Below are 17,917 nucleotides of genomic sequence, written 5' to 3'. Positions count from 1 at the left end.
TTTTTCTGTTGCTAATATTACACAGATACTGCGGAGAAATGTATCAACTTTATATCAACTAAATGTAGCAATTTGTAACAGGTCAGAATTCTCCTGGATTACTGAGCTGCCAGACTGAAACAAAAGAGACACAACCATAAATCTTTAAACTTAAATTTTGGAAAAATGATAAAAAATAAAAGATAGAAAGTAATTGAAAAAGGCCTTTGTTTATGGTCAACAATCTGAAAACAACTAAACTGAAAAAAAGTGTTTGGAAGTTGAACAATGCCATTAAATAAGAACATGATCTTTGTTCTATAGTTATACATGAAAATATAGTTTCCTGGTGTTTATCAACCCATCGTTTCTGTATCGATAAAATGTAATAAATGTGTATCTGTATACATAAGGAAACCCATGACCTCCCTGGTATTTTATTAAACATACAATACTGGGATTACCCAATTCGTAAATGCTTTATTTGTAACTGTTCCTCATTTGTATACTGTTTTGATATCAGTTACATGAAAATTGCTTTAGAAACATACCAATGCCTCTTTGATTACGTGTATGCTACTATGGTGTGCATGGAGCCACTTATTTTGTATATACAGCACAATCTTCCCAGAGAAAGAGGACATTTCTGGATACAAAACACATTGTTGCATTATTTTTCAATGAGGCAAAAAAGTCAAATAATTTATTAAACTGAGAATAGTTGACTTCTTTAAACTTATAGAAACTTGTCAGTTTTAATTAGCTTTTTCAGGTAACTTTCCACTTTTTTCCCCATGAATAAATCCTGACCATTCGAGGTTTCAGAAAATACTTGTGCATATTTTTTTCTATTCATGTTTTTACGCCAATTTTTTTTTAACTGAAAAACAAAAAAAACCCTGCAACTTATTGATAGATAATCCCCAAAGCCTAACACAAGGTGATTAGTATCTTGTAGCTCTGTGGAGGGAGACTGGCTCCCTCTAAAAATGAAAAGTTATTCTTTATTGTGAATATAGCATGTGAGACCACAGTATTTTTCAATTCCTGCGCATATGATAATCATGGATGCTTACATGCAGGTCGTAGAAAAGACCTAGGATTCTAAATTAATAATTTTTAGAAGCTGTTTGTGGTCTTTTAGCTTTTGGTATGCTATACAGGACAGAATAGAAGCAAGGGGAGCAGGAAAAAGGGACTGGAATAGAATAGATCACCACTGTCTAAAGCCTGGAGCAGAAAAAGCAGACTGACTAAACATACTTGTTGAAGGTACTACATCCTCAATTGTACAAGCATTATTTTGTTGCTACTGTGAGCAAAAACTGTTTTCCAAAATGTCTTTTTAATACACCATTTGCAGTCCTGGCAAATGTCATCCTAAAGTAGTCCAGTTTAAAAGATGATTTAGAATAAAAAAAACCCTTTGCCATTAAAGTGGCCCTGCATCAATATATTGTGTTGCACAATAAAATAAAATTTTACTATAAACTTTATAACATACATTACTATTAAAAAAAAAATAATCTTCTCACTTATCTTCTGCTTAGCCAACTTCTTTAACATGATCCCAAAGCATGCACAAACACCAACATTAGAGGCACTGACCAGTAAACATTGGGAGCAGGGCTCTTCACTGGTACTGTACCTTCAATCTAGTTCAGTGCTGTCCAACTTCTGTGTTATTGAGGGCAGAAATTTGTCTGGCCTACATGGTGGAGGGCCGATAATGGAAGCCAGTGTAAGCCACTCCCTGTTTTTAAACCATACCCACTTTAAACCACAAGACCATTACCACATTAATTGTAGTAGCCGACCAAAAAAACCCAAATGGTTGGGGCTCACTGCAGGGATAGTGCTCATATTAAACCATACCCTTAAATCCATATACCTCCTCATCCCCTGTGGATAACACAGCACCCCCAGCACATGATTAAACACCTTATGGGCCCCTAACAATAATCTATTTCCAAATGCTAACAAACCCCATAACAAATACCATGCTTATGTTCCACAGAGAAAGTAGGGCACACACAAGCAAAGCATGTTGCACACAGGCAGATCAGGCCACACACAGGCAGAGTATGTCACACAGGCAGATCAGGGCACAAACAGGCAGAGTATGTCACACAGGCAGATCAGGGCACACACAGGCAGAGTATGCCACACACAGGCAGAGTATGGAAGGCAGAACAGAGCAGAAGACAGGGAAACCCATCAGGACCACTGTAAGATGTACCACATACAGTGATACAGTGCTGGTGCCCATTTAGCATTTTGTATAAAGTGTGAACAGATGAACAGTTTTGGGCTTTAGGGTGTGAACAATAGAGGTGTGAATAAATGCAGGGGGATCACAGGTGTGAACAATACAGGGGATTAGTCTGCATTTGAGATTTAAACAATGCAGGGGCCAGTTAATCTTTGTAGCGATACTATTTAAAGTTTACACATCGTAAGCAAACACAGCAGGTAGGTGGGGGGCCCCACAAAGGGGGGGGGGTCGCCAGTTGGACAGCCCTGATTTAGTTCACTGAGCCCTATGCACAAGACAATTTCTAGCCTAGTATTTTGCCAAAACTTTAAGCCTCGTTTAATGTTATTCCTTTAAGAAATTACCTCCCACTGTATCTATTTATTATTATTACATGTATTCAAGAAAAGAAATGTTCTTCCAAACAGAAAAATGTTCTTTGCATTAATATTCACAATACTGTCTTCAGCGACATTTATTTTAAATCATTCAAATCTTGTAAAGCAAATCAAATGTAAAAAAAATATTTATTATTTAATACAAAATATTCTTTACATTAGCATGGGGCAATATACAGTACACATTAAAATACCTCAGTAACAGTATTTAAAGTGAACGAAATGGAGTTAATGAAAAGCTATGAGGGTACCCCCAAATTAGTGGCAGTCCTTTTGGTATTATCCCTTTTAGTTGAGTTGGATTCCTAGATTATGTTTACGCCCCGAGACAGGCATGGCTTTACACAATACAAAGCTATCCTTAAGGACAAACAGAATATATTGGGGTATGTCTTTTATAATAAAGGCCATTATTTCCTAATCTATACAATAAATATACCTCGAAAATTGTGTACATCAATAAAAACACACCTTGAGATAAGACATCCTGTTTAAAAAGTAGAGCATAATTTAAACAGGCTCTAACTTATTTTCTAATACAGAACACCCAATACTGTTTGACAAGTTTTTTCCCATTAGTGTTCATTCTGCAAATCTGTTCGTGCCTTCAGTTGCTCTGGAAAAAAAGAATACACAAAAAACTGAGGAACAACAAACAAAAGCTCAATTATTTCAGTTCAAGATATTTTCTTTAGTATTTTTACAGCACACAAAATGAAACTATTTACTTTAGGGATACACCAAATCCAGGATTCAGTTCGGGATTCAGCCTTTTTCAGCAGGATTCGGCCGAATCCATGTGCCTGCCTGCACCAAATCAAACCCCTAATTTGCATATGTAAATTAGGGTCGGGTAATCATTTTTCCATGTTTTCCTGTCATGACCATAATTTGCATATGCAAATTAGGATTTGGTTCGGTATTCGGCCAAGTCTTTCACCAAGGATGCGGGGATTCAGCCGAATCCCAAATAGTGGAGTTGGTGCATCCCTAATTTACTTACACATGTTCTAAATTGCAATGGTAATACATACAACCAATAATATATTTTCTTTCATTGAGAACGATGAAAGTAATTTGATAATTGGTTGCCAAGGGTTACAGCAAATATGCAGTATAGAACCTGTGTGATTTTAGCAACAAATCACAACATGACAAATTGCTGCAGAAGTACTAAAGTGGCTTTAGGTAATGAATGCCAAAAGATAAATGACATTCATTGAATAGGTTCTTTACAGACAAGCGTTAACAAAACAAAAAAAATGTGTGTGTGTGCGCATGTATGTATGTATGTATATATATATATATCTATATCTATACACACAGTATATATATATATATCTATATCTATACACACAGTATATATATATATATATATATATATATATATTGTGGGGATTTGCTCAATTGGTGGCTGCAGTGCTTGCATAACACGAAGGGATCAGCAAGTGGAGTTTGTAAACAGGACTGGGCCTGCTTGTTTATTCAGCAAAATAACACAGTTCAAGTGTAAAATGAAAACAGCTTACTTCAGCATGGCATAAATCCAAACAATCAGGAACTTTCAATGCCTCCTTACAAGCCCCAGTACCTCTCCCAATGAGTCTGGCTGGCTTGGTTTTAGGGAGCCTGATCTCTCCTCTCAGTGCTTCCCCCTTCTCACTGTTCTGAATTGTAACACTCCTTTTACCATTCAGTCAGCTGAACATGATCCTGGCACAAAATCCATAATGGACCTAGGAATGGAAGCTTCATCCCACCCAATGCTCTACAAAGCCTCCGACTCCAGGACAAACAAATTACAGTGGTGGTAGAGCATAAAAACAATAAGTTTAATTTGTGGAGGGTGCCAAAATGTATGGCACCTTTTACCACCAAGGTTTTCCTTGCCTTATACAGGAATGTCCTACTTCTGAGCTTTCTGAAGATCTGGTTGCAGGATAACAGATCCAACACCTGTTTGCAGGAAATAACTTTAGTTCCATTAAGTTACATTGGGATCTGTCCACATTTTGTTTATTGTTATGATCAGTCACAAAGTACATCCACTGTGACTATGCAGCACATCAAAACAAGACATACTATGCTATACTAAGCATTTTCTGGCACTACTGGGTACTATACTTACTTACAGTTCTAGCCAAATAACACAGTACACAAATGTTTTGTTACCAAGCATTTCCCAGAGAGAAGAAAGAGACCAAACGAAGGCCAGATGCTTTTTTTTTTTTATCTACATCAAACATTACCTTGTTCACTGCACATTTCCTCCTTTTATTGCTAGGTTTTCTAACTGCTGAAGTGCACGAAGTTCTTCTTGTGAAAAAGGTGACACCTAAGGGTAAAGTATTTCAAATTATAAATAATATTTTATAACTATCCCCCCTCCAAAAAAAACAAGAAAAAAAACAGCATTAGTGCTTGTACAGATTAATTTAGGAATGATGGTTACCATTTTGTTACATTTTAAAAAATATGGATTCAGGATTTTGTATTGCATCTTCTCATTCTAAAGTTCTCTACTGATGTCACCGATATTGCAGGTAGTGAAAGGTAGGCTGCCACTACAATATATAATGTCCACTAGGGTCAGGAGAATTTGACCCGTTTCGCGTTGCCAAAAATTTGCTGCCAGCGAAATGTCGGCAACGGGCATTATTTCTATTATTTTTTGTTGCGCAGCAAAATTTTTTTGACGTGCATAATTTTTTTTTTCTATGGGTGCCATTTTCGCAGCGAAACAAGGCAGAAAAATTCATCCATCCCTAATAGCCTCTTTAACTTAAACCATAGACTGGTCAGAGAAGATTAATGGTTTACCAGTATCTGCATTTATGAGTGCACATGAATATCCTTTGTTATGTTAAAGAATTTTAATTACTTATTTGAAATAATCCATAAAGCTATACAAAATGTTGGATATGGTCGTGCTCAGTATAAAAAGATGGTAGAAACGGATGAGAAATGGCAGCTTAAATAGTTGGCAAACCTTTTAAAAGAATACCTGAAAATCAGTTTGTTGTTGTAAGTGTTGCACCATTTTCAATGTGTTACCAATAGTCGCTTGAATACCGTCTACTGATTTTTGCTGGTCAGCTGCAATCGTTTCCAACTGTGCTGATAACGTTTTGAACCTTAATTTCACTGTTGCCAACTGCTCCAATAATTTCACAGGGTTTTCCTAAAAAGGTATTAGAAAAATGCTTATAAGAACATTCAGTTGGTTTTAGATAGTATACAAGACTATTTTCAAATCTTTAATATTTTTTATGTTGTTCCTCTCTAGTGTTTTCAATCTGGAAGTTTAGTAATCCAGGTGCAGTCTCTGAACTGTTAAACCATCTCAGCAGCATCTGTGGAATGAACAAATTAGAACAATTTACAGAGTTGGTGACCCCCCCCCCCCATTCCAGAGCTTACACATGAGAAGATGAAACTTCAGTATTAAAGAAATGGTCAAAAATTAAAAATAGAAAACAATTGAAAAAATAATGAAAGGTGAACAACCCACCAGGAACAAGATAGACAAGGAGGATCACGTACCTATCATACAACTAGAACAGGGATGGCAATGCCAGCCAGGTAGTGCAAATATCCTTTAATAAAAGGAGCAGTGATGGATTTCCAGTGTAACGTAATAGATTTCTTAAGATATGGGGTGAGATAAACCCTTTTTAGAAATATATCTGGTATAAATCTTTTACAGAAATGGACATACATCTTTCCATGTATCTTCCACTAGGTCTGACATATGTCATTTTCACTTGGTACTATATAGGGGGTTAAGGACTGCCTGCATTAGAAGGGTATTAGAAAGACAATGGTTTGTGCAGGCCTCCAAGGTTGTCTCTTTTAGTTGTATGGGTGTGTAGAGGAATTGCATTTGAAATGTACACTTTAGCTGAATATACCAAAATGTATGCCAGGGAGGGGGAGGAAGTAGTGTTTGTAATTTTCTTACATTCCATTTTCTTAACCTCAAGGGGTTTCATTCCCTGTCCAGCTCGATGTACAATGCATAAAAATACAATATATATATATATATATATATATATATATAAAAAGTATACACATGGAAGACAAACCACATATTAAATATACACAGAAATCATATCAGGACAAGTGCTATGTGGTAAGAGACATAGTGGGAAGGAGGTCCCTGCCAGTAGAACTTACAGTCTAAGTGGATGGGAGGTACAAATTGGAGATGAAAAAGTGCACAAGGTAAGGCATAGTTGTTAGGCACAGGACTAGGCTAGGCTAGATGGTAGGCTAAGTTTCTTCTTGAAGAGATTGAGAGAGGATTCTTTATGAAGGAAGTCAGGAATTCCAGAGGTAAGGAGCAGCAAGAGAAAAGGGTTTGAGACGAGAGGTGGCAGTAAATGGACAGTGAATGTAGATGGTGTGAAGAGAAGGTGGCTTTGAGAGGAGCAGAGAGCATGACCAGGAACGTATAGTGTGACAAGAATAAATGTAGCGAGGAGCAGAGGAGTGAAGGGCTTTGAATGTTAGTAGAAGTGTTTCATATGCTATTCTTTGCTAAACAGGCAGCCATGCTAAGGATTTTAGTTGGGGTTGAGCAGGTTCCTTTTTAAGAGAGAGCACAAGGATTATAATGGGACAACATCACTAAAAGTAGTACTAGATGGCTATTATCCTGATAAGCTAATGAATAGTAGTCAATAGTGTACATCAAGAAGCATTCCACCTGGCTTCTTTACTCTTATAGTTCATCCACATATATCACAAAGGGTCTGTACAGATGACTGCCTATTGCTATGCTAAAACTGGAATGGATTACCTGTACGGATGCATCTTCTGGAAGACTTTTTCTTATCTCAAACTCCAGTTTTTGTTCAATGTAATCCAAGTCTGATTCGGCTTTTTGAAACTGAAATTGATAAAATGTTGCTGTCAAAATTCAGCAAAAGCTTCTTTGGTCTAACACCGACACTATAAACTAAATACATTAACATGTATATGTTTGTGCAATATTAACATCCAACAACCACCCCTTCCAGAAATGAAGTGTAGCAGAACTAGGATGGTGACTGCCATGTTTAGCTGTGTTAGTAGGTTCCCAGCTTGGACTGTGATAACTGGTAAGCAGGTGTATACCCAGGGTTTACTTGCCCTTTATTTGTTTTTGGGTTTTTTTCGGGTCAAAGAATACTAAATTCCACACAACCCAGCAGAAAGTTCAGCAATACACTTAAGAGGACAGACAATGTAAATACAAATCAATATGAGAGGGATTTCTAGTCAGACCTAGTAACACCAGTAAGTTTAGAGAAAAATTAGGCCACACGTTTTACACATTTATTATGAATCTGCTTCTAGCAGGCAGTGTATCAAAAGGGCATAGTTTGTCGCTTGTCAAAAAAACGGTCGCCCATAGACTTCAACGCATTCAGCAAATTGTCATTTCGCAAATTTTCGGCTAAGCAAAACGGGTACAATTCGGCCCTTATACATAGGGCAAGAAATTTTCAGGAGATTCTTCACCCATAGCTATCGCAGATTTTACAAAGGCAAAAAAATGTCCTCATTTGCTATTGTGTGCTAGTGACATTTCAGTTGTAAGAGATAGCATATTCATTAAATGCCCTAACTAGGGATGCACCGAATCCACTATTTTGGATTCGGCCGAACCCCCGAATCCTTCACAAAAGATTCGGCCGAATACCGAACCCGAATTTGAAGGGGAAAACATTTTTTACTTCCTTGTTTTGTGACAAAACGTCACGCATATGCAAATTAGGATTCGGTTCGGCCAGGCAGAAGGATTCGGCCGAATCTGAATCCTGCTGAAAAAGGCCAAATCCTGGCCGAATCCTGGATTTGGTGCATCCCTAGCCCTAACAGAAATAGGCAATGTTTGGGACCTTTTCCCTTGTATATCTAAAATTTGACCTGTATGCCATAGACCTGCAGATAAAAGTAATCAGCAAACTAAGAATTTATAGAACAGTTTATATACAGTTTTATTTTGTGACCAAAGATACACATATAAAAATATTGTTATATTTCGAGTCCTTGTGACTACAGACTCTTCCTCTGGTATTTGCTTGTTATGTGAGGATCTTCTGCTTGCAGATGCTTTGACAATACTATTGCACTGCTAGCTGTATAGTACAGTAGTGCAATAAAGTCAGAGCACACATTAACAGAACAAGCTCCCAAATTCAGGTGACCATAAGCCAAGCAGGACTGCAGAGCATAGCCCATCAACCGAGAGACTTGCTGGAAAGAAAAATTAAATACATTACTGAATCCAGTCAGAATGTGGCCAGTGGCCCTGGCCAATGCCTTTTTAACATTGCACTGCTTTTGTGTGTGTGACCACTAGTAGAACAACATAAAAAGGGCACTGGACAGGCTCATACAATTGGTTTATATGCAATATGATTAAACAAGTTACATTTAACATACAGAACCTAAACCGTAACATACAGAACCAAAAAAGCCTCCCTTTTATATTTTGGTTGTGGTAAGTGAATACTGTATATGGTTCTTAGCTCAATTTATGATCAGCCAGTAAAATGATATTCGAATTATGTTTCTTGTCCACTGGATCGCTGTACCAGTCTGGTGTATAACACTCCTTGTAAATAGGAAGATCCATGCCTCCTAAAATAACTAGTTTGTTCTTCCCCTTGCCAATGACATCAGAAGGCAAGGCCACAATGTACGGATTACCGTATATACTCGTGTATAAGCCGAGTTTTTCAGCACTCAAACTGTGCTGAAAAAGTCTACCTCGGCTTATACTCGAGTCAGTACCTGCAGACAAGCCATCTCCCGCTGCCTTCTCTCTGCGCACGCCCCTGGAAGTCGATGAAAAGGAAGACGTGCAGAGGCGTGACTTAAGACTGTACGACGGAAGTATGAATGCGCACTGTTTGCGCAATCACGTTGACTTGAGGAGCGGCGCGTCCTGGCATGTACCGGTATGTGAGTGTAGGAAGTGATATCTGGATGGAGTTCGGCAGCGATACAATCCGACCTGGTTTCGGCAGCAGCAGTAGCCTCCCACATACACAGAGGAGGGACAGGCTGATCCGCCGCCTGCAGGTACCAGGTGCAGCTAATTAGGCAGCAGCATGCAAGTCTAACGCCCACTCCCCGGGGACCCTCGGGCTCTTTGGGCAACTGCCCCCAGCTCGGCTGTGTCTCCACCACAGCCTGTAACCTTGTTGAATCAATTATACTGCACGTTTTGGCTGTGCTAACAGTGCAGCTAGCACACAAATAACCAGTGCTAATTTAGCTGTCCAGTACCGTACATTAAATGTCAATATAAACTGCTCATGAAGAGGCTGTCATCCCTTACTTAATGGAATTCCTTGCAGAACAGCAGTCATTTATGAGACTATAAAGGGTACTGGCAGAGGGGTTAATACCCTCTAGGACTGTGGCTGTGGGATAGCAGTGACAATTCTGAAGGGAGGGGTTAAAGGGCTGAGCAAGCAGGACAGAAGCAGGAAGAACAAATGAATGAAGCAGCTGAGCTGTTTGCTTTTCAGAGACCAGAGTAAGAGGTATGTAAAGAATGTAGTGAGCCATTTCATTAATTAGATTTTTGTTGTGACCAAATTTAGGAAAACTTACCAGTAGCTGCTGCATTTTTCAACCTAGGCTTATACTCGAGTCAATATGTTTTCCCAGTGTTTGTAGGCAAAATTAGGTACCTCGGCTTATACTCGGGTCGGCTTATACCCGAGTATATACGGTAACTTTTTTTATGCAAGTAATAACAAATAGCCCAGAGCAGCTGTGGATACTAGGGAGTTCTACTAGAAAGATAGAAAGCTGAACGGCATTGGTCTTTACTGGCTGGACACAATAAGCCCTATGTACAACATTTCTAGAATAGACAGATCGGGCTTTATTTCGACCAATGCAAACTAAAGAAAATATACTTATTTTGACTTTCCAGTCCTAAAAAGCAAACATATAAATTATAAACTGTATGGGTCTCTCCCAGCGATAAATGGAAATTTTAGAAAACCAAACGAGCAGGCACACCGCAAGCAGCAATGCGAAGTTGAATGATAACTATGTTTATATGGAAACGGATTTCTGGAAACAATTTATTCGAGTGTGATACCACATGGCCAAAATTTTCAACATAACATAGGAACTGTCAGTAATGTCAAAGCAAAGTCCTGTTCTATTTTATTTCCTCCCAACATAGCCTCCAGTACTTTGCTACAAAACAACACAGTATTGGCTCTAAGGTGATGGAATCTGGCCCCCATTTAACTCACATAGTTTACATGTACATTTCTTTAACCAGACAAAGCTGTGGCTCAGTGTAAAAGGCTTTTATATGTACCCATATTAATTATATTGCCCATGATGATACTTTATGTGAAAGGAGATGCAATGATTTACAAGCAAGGGGATATCGGTCCAGCTCCTTCAGGTATGGGACCTGTTATCCAGAATCCTCAGGACTTGGGGTTTTCCAGATAACGGATCTTGCCGTAATTTGGATCTCCATAACTGAAGTCTACTAGAAAATCATATAAACATTAAATAAACACAATAAGCTAGTTCTGCCTCCAGTATGTATTAATAATATCTTAGTTTGGATCAAGTACAAGGTACTGTTTTATTATAACAGAAAAAAATAAAAAAACATTTTTAACATTTGTATTGTTTGGATAAAATGGCGTCTATAGGAGACAGCCATTCTGTAATTCGGAGCTTTCTGAACAGATTACTGGATAAAGGATCCCATACCTGTACAAAAAATGATCATGATGAAAAGAATCTTCCTGCACAAAGCAGATGAATCCAACTGTGGCTTTTGTCAGTAACTTTAATGGAGCGAGTCAGACTAAGGCACAATCTATTAGAAGACATTGGTCCTTGATACAAAGGGCGTATCCTTACTTTTCTATCAATTCCCCTTGTGTCCTATAATAAAAGTGTGTACTTTATTAATAAAGTTGGTAAGGGCTGCATCTCCTCCAGTGAAATAAGCGAGACCAATTTTTGGGACCTCCAAAACAGGGCATCTTATACATCTTGTATATATACAGGGCGTCTTGTATGCAATCTACGGTTGTGCTACTACAATGTTTGAACATTACAATAAATGATAGAAATACAGTAGGACCCCATCAGAAAGGATGTTGCGTCTTCACTGTCCGGCACTAGTAAGGCTTTATTCATTTGTCCCTTGGTTTTTCCTAAGAGTTTTTCTAGTGTCCCCAGGAAAGCATAAAAACAGGGTCCTACTGTATAGACATCCCTGCCAGTAGTTTACATGTAATTTTGATTATTGTGTTTATCTTTTAAGGTGCCCTGTGGCTCGCTCTCTCTCTCAACACAAAGTGTGCAACCGTATTTTGAAATGTAGGTAAAGCATTAAAAAAAAAATACATACATACTGTATACCAATAGTTTCCAGACCATGAAAAATGTAATTTTTATTGTTACATAGTATCTGCTTCCAGATACTATGTAACAATACAAAATCACATTTTTTCACTAAAGGGAGTGCTGGTTTGGAAACTATTGGTGTATGCAAAATTACCGTGCACCCCTCTCTTTATCTATTGCCTTGGAGTGCGGATACTCATTGGAGAATTATATATATATATATATATATATATATATATATATATATATATATATATATATATATATATATATATATATATATATATATATATGTAGACAAATGACCAGCAACACCGAGATATTTCATGAATAGTTCAAGTGTATTCAAAAAAACATGCAAAGCCGACGTGACGTTTCGGTCCACTCAGGGACCTTTCTCAAGGCAACCATGTCAAACATCCAAATCAGTTTATATACCCACAATCCCATTAAACCTATCAACAGGAAGTGACAAAACATCAGGTGTAGCAAATCCCTCAATGCTAAAAAGGGGCTGTGACAATCATAAAATAGTTTGAGTGCTAATATGTATAAGTGGTAGCTTAAAAATATAAAAGTGATGAAAGTGTTAAGAATCGCTCATTAGTGTTACTGGCAGAAATGTTGTGAACATTAAAACTTACAAGAAGTAAAAAGTTGTACAAAGTGATAAAAGCTAGTAAGATTTCAGTAAAACACTGATACATCACTATATTAAGATTGTAACATTTTTAACATATTGTATTGGTTACTCAAACAACCCCCTGGTGTTAAAAATCTATAGAATTATATCATAAACATTATAACTATAGTACACACAAGGTTAAGGCTGAACCAATTCTAATGTGTTATCTACAACATGTATTACACAACAAGATATGTATAAGGCCATCTGTATATTATATATTTACTTCTGTGTTAGGCCAGGAATATATTCATGGAACCTGTATCCAATACTAAATGATCTCATAGAAAACAATTCAAAGTGAGAGAGCTATTTAGACCCTTCGGAGCTACACAATTAAGTTCATATGTCCAAAAAGCTTCCCTCTGAAGCAGCCTGCGGTCCGTGTCTCCGCCTCTTAATGAATCCTGTATGCAGTCAATGGGCATGCACTTAAAGGCAGATGCCGGGTGTTTAGCCGACAACCAATGTTGAGCCACCGGTTGTTTTGAGATATCCTGCTTGGTTTCCCTTCTTGGTTTTGGATCAAGCGCTGCTCTAATGGTGGAACGGTGCATGCTAATGCGTTCCCGTAGTTGTCTGCAGGTTTTACCACAGTATAAAAGCCAGCAAGGGCACTTTATAATGTATACCACGTTCTGAGATGTACACGTGAGCCTCTGCTTGATGGTATATGCTTTGCCAGTGTGTGGATGGAAGAATTTGTCGCCTACAATTAAAGAGTTGCACATAAATCTTACTAGCTTTTATCACTTTGTACAACTTTTTACTTCTTGTAAGTTTTAATGTTCACAACATTTCTGCCAGTAACACTAATGAGCGATTCTTAACACTTTCATCACTTTTATATTTTTAAGCTACCACTTATACATATTAGCACTCAAACTATTTTATGATTGTCACAGCCCCTTTTTAGCATTGAGGGATTTGCTACACCTGATGTTTTGTCACTTCCTGTTGATAGGTTTAATGGGATTGTGGGTATATAAACTGATTTGGATGTTTGACATGGTTGCCTTGAGAAAGGTCCCTGAGTGGACCGAAACGTCACGTCGGCTTTGCATGTTTTTTTGAATACACTTGAACTATTCATGAAATATCTCGGTGTTGCTGGTCATTTGTCTACATAATTGATTTCTTTACCTTGCACCCGAGTCTAAACATCAAGAGCGGAGTGCTGCCCACATGGACTTATATATATATATATATATATATGTTATCCTTCCTGCACCTAAGCACCTTACCATTATGCTATACAATGAAGTACAATTTATTGTATTGGAACATGTTGTGAAATTACAGTAAGGGGAGATTGTAATAAAAACAATCAAATAGACCTCACTATGCTTAACATGTTAAATCCCTTGGATGCGTGTTTTTTTAATAGGGATTATGATTTATACATTCTTCCTTAAACATAGATTTTGATACAAATTAAACAATATTTCCATGTACACATTTTTTGGTTGTTCTCTAGACACGTATGGCCAGCTGAAAGGGCTTGTTCACATATTTTCAGATAGTTAATGAGAAATAAAAACTCTTTCAGTTTCAGTTTATTATTTTTGACTGTATTCTAATATTAAAATTAAGCATAATCCCTGAATTTCATTAAAGGCAACCGATATCATTGATAAAAGAGTGACTTACACACCACAGATACTATAGACAAATGTATTAACTATTGTAGCAAACTGTAACAGTTTAGAGTCTGCACTTGGACTGCCAAATTCCTAGTCTGAAATATTAGAGGGGAACGTCTTTTTACATTTTTTGAAAACAGTCAAAATAAAAAATTGAAATCAATTTTAAAAGTATTTCTTTTTGGTGTACTATCTGAAAACAATTAAATTGTAAAGTGTTTGGAAGGTGATATATCCCTTTAATGATAATAATCTGAGTGAGATTCTTATTTCTTTCTATGCAGTCACCAGTGATGCTCTGAAGGAGTAAAGTCTAAATCAAAGCACGTGGGCTGTTGTTGCAGTTGATTGGGTCTGTTTTGATTGATGTGATTGTAAAACATACAGTAGTTTGCCCATGAGCAACAGACCATGTAGATATTTTCCTTTCATTGCTCATTATCCAGTTTACTATGTTGCCTATAACATGTTTAACAAACCCCATTCCATGTGACAACCATGTGTGAGCACACAAGTCAGAACCATAGGTTTGTCCTAAATTAGGAAATGTAATACAATTGCTGAAAGGCAGCGGATTAAACACAGCTGCTCTAGAATTTATCATTTTGTTGTAATGTTTGGTTAGACTCAAACAGTTTTCTCTTCCACTTTTATACATGCCATATCATGACCATAAACATAGACCCACTGTATTTACCTTTACAGGGCTACAGTGGCTTTTTTTACAATCTCAGATTTAAGACTTAAAACATATTTTGGAAAGGTTTGCAATGGCAAAGAATAACCTATTAATACATGGAGAAAATAAATATGCATCAATTAAATCCCATTTCACCATGATCGACCAGATCAGTAGCTCTTACATTATACCTGGATTACCCAGAATGAGCCCACAAAGCCCTTGTATTTTTTGTACTTTTTCAGTTACACTGCAAGAGGTCAAGGCAAACTTCTGTAAACATAAAGGACCTCCTATACAAACTCCATAAAAGAGAAGGAAAGTTCCAATCTATGAGGGGTGCCAAATGTTAGGAACCCCCAAGGATTGTAATTACTTACCTGAAGCCACAGGCTGCTTCTGTTAGCAGAAAACTCTACTAGCCTGGGGTAGTTGCAAGCAAGCAATCCTCTTCCTCCAGTCTTCTTTCTTTAAAATCCAGAGACCAACGCATTCATGGTAGAGTGAAAAAGCCGCCTTTTTTGTTGCGCACAACAAAAGAAGGTACTTGCTCGCTCACATGTACTAGGGGCCAGTCCAGTTTTCTGCTAACAGAAGCACTGGCCTAGATATCGGATAAGTGACTACAATCCTTGGGTGTGCCCTAACATTTGGCACCCTCCATGGATTGGGTCTTTCCTTCTTCTTTAAATGGTAGATTCATGTCTTTAAAAATTGTTCATGGTCCGGTGTGATCTGCTACAAAAAAAACCAAAGGGGGTGCAAATCTGCGTGTAAGACCAATGCTTTGGTGGGATGATGTTACAAATTGTAACAAGTTCTCCACAGCTTACAGACAGCATGCAGGAACTACATAACCTGCAATGCATTGTACTGTGATGTTCCTTTCCTTATTGAAATCATGTGTGCATGGAATTGTGGGGTTTGGAGGATGCAGGCTGAGGACAGATGGCTATTGATACAAAGTAACAGTAGTCAGACAGATTAGCAAAGTAGTCAGACAGATCAGCAGGGGGCTAGGCTTAGGGAACTGTTCCAAACCAATAAAATCATGAACATTTTGCATATTTTTAGGGTAAGGCCATACGAGGAGATTCGGGGGGATTTTGTCGCCTGGCGACTAATCGCCTCGTCTTTTGATCGACTATCTCCCCGAACTGCCTAAGCGTTTTTCCCCATAGGCTACAATGAAAAGTCGCCTGCACTAACGCACACGTGGGGATGCGTTTTCTATAGTCGCCCGAAGTTGCTTCACTGACTTTTCATTGTAGCCTATGGGGAAAACGCTGAGGCAGTTAGGGGAGATAGTCGCTCGAAAGACGAGGCGATTAGTCGCCAAGCGGCAAAATCTCCCCGAATCTCCTCGTGTGGACTAGCCCTTAATTGAGGTATATTGCAAAGTTGCTTGAAATTATGTTTACATTTCAAAAAGCTTGTTATGTTTTTGTGGAGTTCCCCTTTCATAAACTGGCTACTGATACACCGTTCCGAAAAAACATATAAATGAATTGTTAAACAATGTAGGGTTACCTATTGTATATTGGTTAGTGGCTTACAATTACTTCATAATGCAAAATGTGATGTTTTGGGGCTTCTCTGCATGTTATGAGTCCAATAAATGATTGACATCAGGTAGCGATTTCCAGGGCACCTCTACTAGTCATAAACATTGTGATTTTGTTTTCAGTTGCAAACAATGTGTGCCTCAAGTCCTTAGGGATCAGCATGCACAAACAATGTATTTGTGCAAAAGGCAGCTCTACTGGACCTGGAACTGTAATGGTGATTGTTCTCTCATGTCAAAGGGCTCCCTAAGTGTCATATTTGCATTGAGGCCCCGAGTGCCACATGCTTTTTACGATAGCAGCCTGTCGTTGTGGTTAAATGGCGCAGGGTGTGAATTTAACGTGGCACAGGCAACGTGCAAGTCCATTCGCCCCATACACCACTAACTGGGGGACGGCGGAAATAAGCGGATGCAGGAGGAAGCTAAACAAGATAAGGAATGTCAGTGCAGGCGGCAGATAGAGGGTTCATCGGAAAGCGAGATGGGCCATTTCTCCAACCACTGACATGGAAGAACTACAACTTTCTGCAGCTACATTAGAAACAGCTACACTAGAAGCGGATACGGATTAGGGGAGAATGGCGAGGCGGATGGGAAGGTCCAGCAGGGAAAGCGGTCCTCAGCTCCCGCCATTTCACCAGGATAAATGCCCCTCCGCGACAACGAATTTAGTCCCTTCAAGAACAGCTCAGACGGCCATCATTCCCGCAATGAAGCAACTGGGCTACCACCACACTGGGGCCTCGGATGCTGCGCTTCTCCGCTCTTTGGCGCGTTACTCAGACATCTCTCCGCACGCTGCACACTGACATTTATCTTTAACAATATCCGCCCCATCAATTTGTCTTCACGACCCCCCATCCTCCGCTCCTCCCATGGACTGAGCGAAAGAGCACATCCACAAACACGCGGATCGCACGCTCCGCGCTCACACCCCTATCGCGGCCGTCTTACCAGAGCCTCCAGCTTATTGACTGACGTCTCCATGTTGAATAGTTTACATTCCTCAGGCGGACCCGGGAATAGTAGCGGGTGAGGGCGAAGGGGAGGAGCCCAGCCTGTGGGAAAAGCGAATATGGTGTAGAAAAAAAATTCACGCCGCTGATTGGACAGCTGTCATTCGCAGTAAGCCTATGATAAGACAGACGTCGAAAAAAGCATTTATGCCATTGCCCGAAACAAAATAAACCGTCTTATGACACAGTCTCTATAAATGGTCTAAATCCAAGTCGTTCGGCATGGTTTATAGTTCAGTATCTCTATTATTGGTGCTAAAGGCGTCCTTTGCGCTTTAAATCCTTTTTGCCACAACAGTGTGT

At 38.7% G+C, this 17,917-nt stretch overlaps 1 protein-coding gene across 2 annotated transcripts; it reads right to left on the bottom strand.

Annotated features, from left to right (window-relative positions):
- Positions 1 to 2,743: 2,743 nt before the first annotated feature.
- On the bottom strand, positions 2,744 to 17,897 carry ska2.S (spindle and kinetochore associated complex subunit 2 S homeolog). 2 transcript variants are annotated; one of them, XM_018249653.2, is made up of 5 exons: positions 17,553 to 17,892; positions 7,433 to 7,522; positions 5,636 to 5,812; positions 4,881 to 4,966; positions 2,744 to 3,247 (listed from the first exon to the last, which is right to left on the bottom strand). In XM_018249653.2, the coding sequence occupies exons 1-4, from the start codon at positions 17,583 to 17,585 to the stop codon at positions 4,886 to 4,888; spliced, it is 381 nt and encodes a 126-aa protein (XP_018105142.1). In that variant the 5' UTR covers positions 17,586 to 17,892; the 3' UTR covers positions 2,744 to 3,247; positions 4,881 to 4,885. The 2 variants fall into 2 exon arrangements, with proteins under 2 accessions (XP_018105142.1, XP_018105143.1); XM_018249654.2 differs by lacking the exon at positions 2,744 to 3,247 and adding an exon at positions 4,140 to 4,587 and having other exon boundaries at positions 17,553 to 17,897.
- Positions 17,898 to 17,917: the final 20 nt, after the last annotated feature.

Source organism: Xenopus laevis, chromosome 2S, assembly GCF_017654675.1.
Source record: "Xenopus laevis strain J_2021 chromosome 2S, Xenopus_laevis_v10.1, whole genome shotgun sequence".
Classification (NCBI taxonomy): Eukaryota; Metazoa; Chordata; class Amphibia; order Anura; family Pipidae; genus Xenopus; species Xenopus laevis.
Note: the sequence above shows the minus strand (reverse complement) of the source record. Positions and strands in the feature narration are given on the sequence as shown.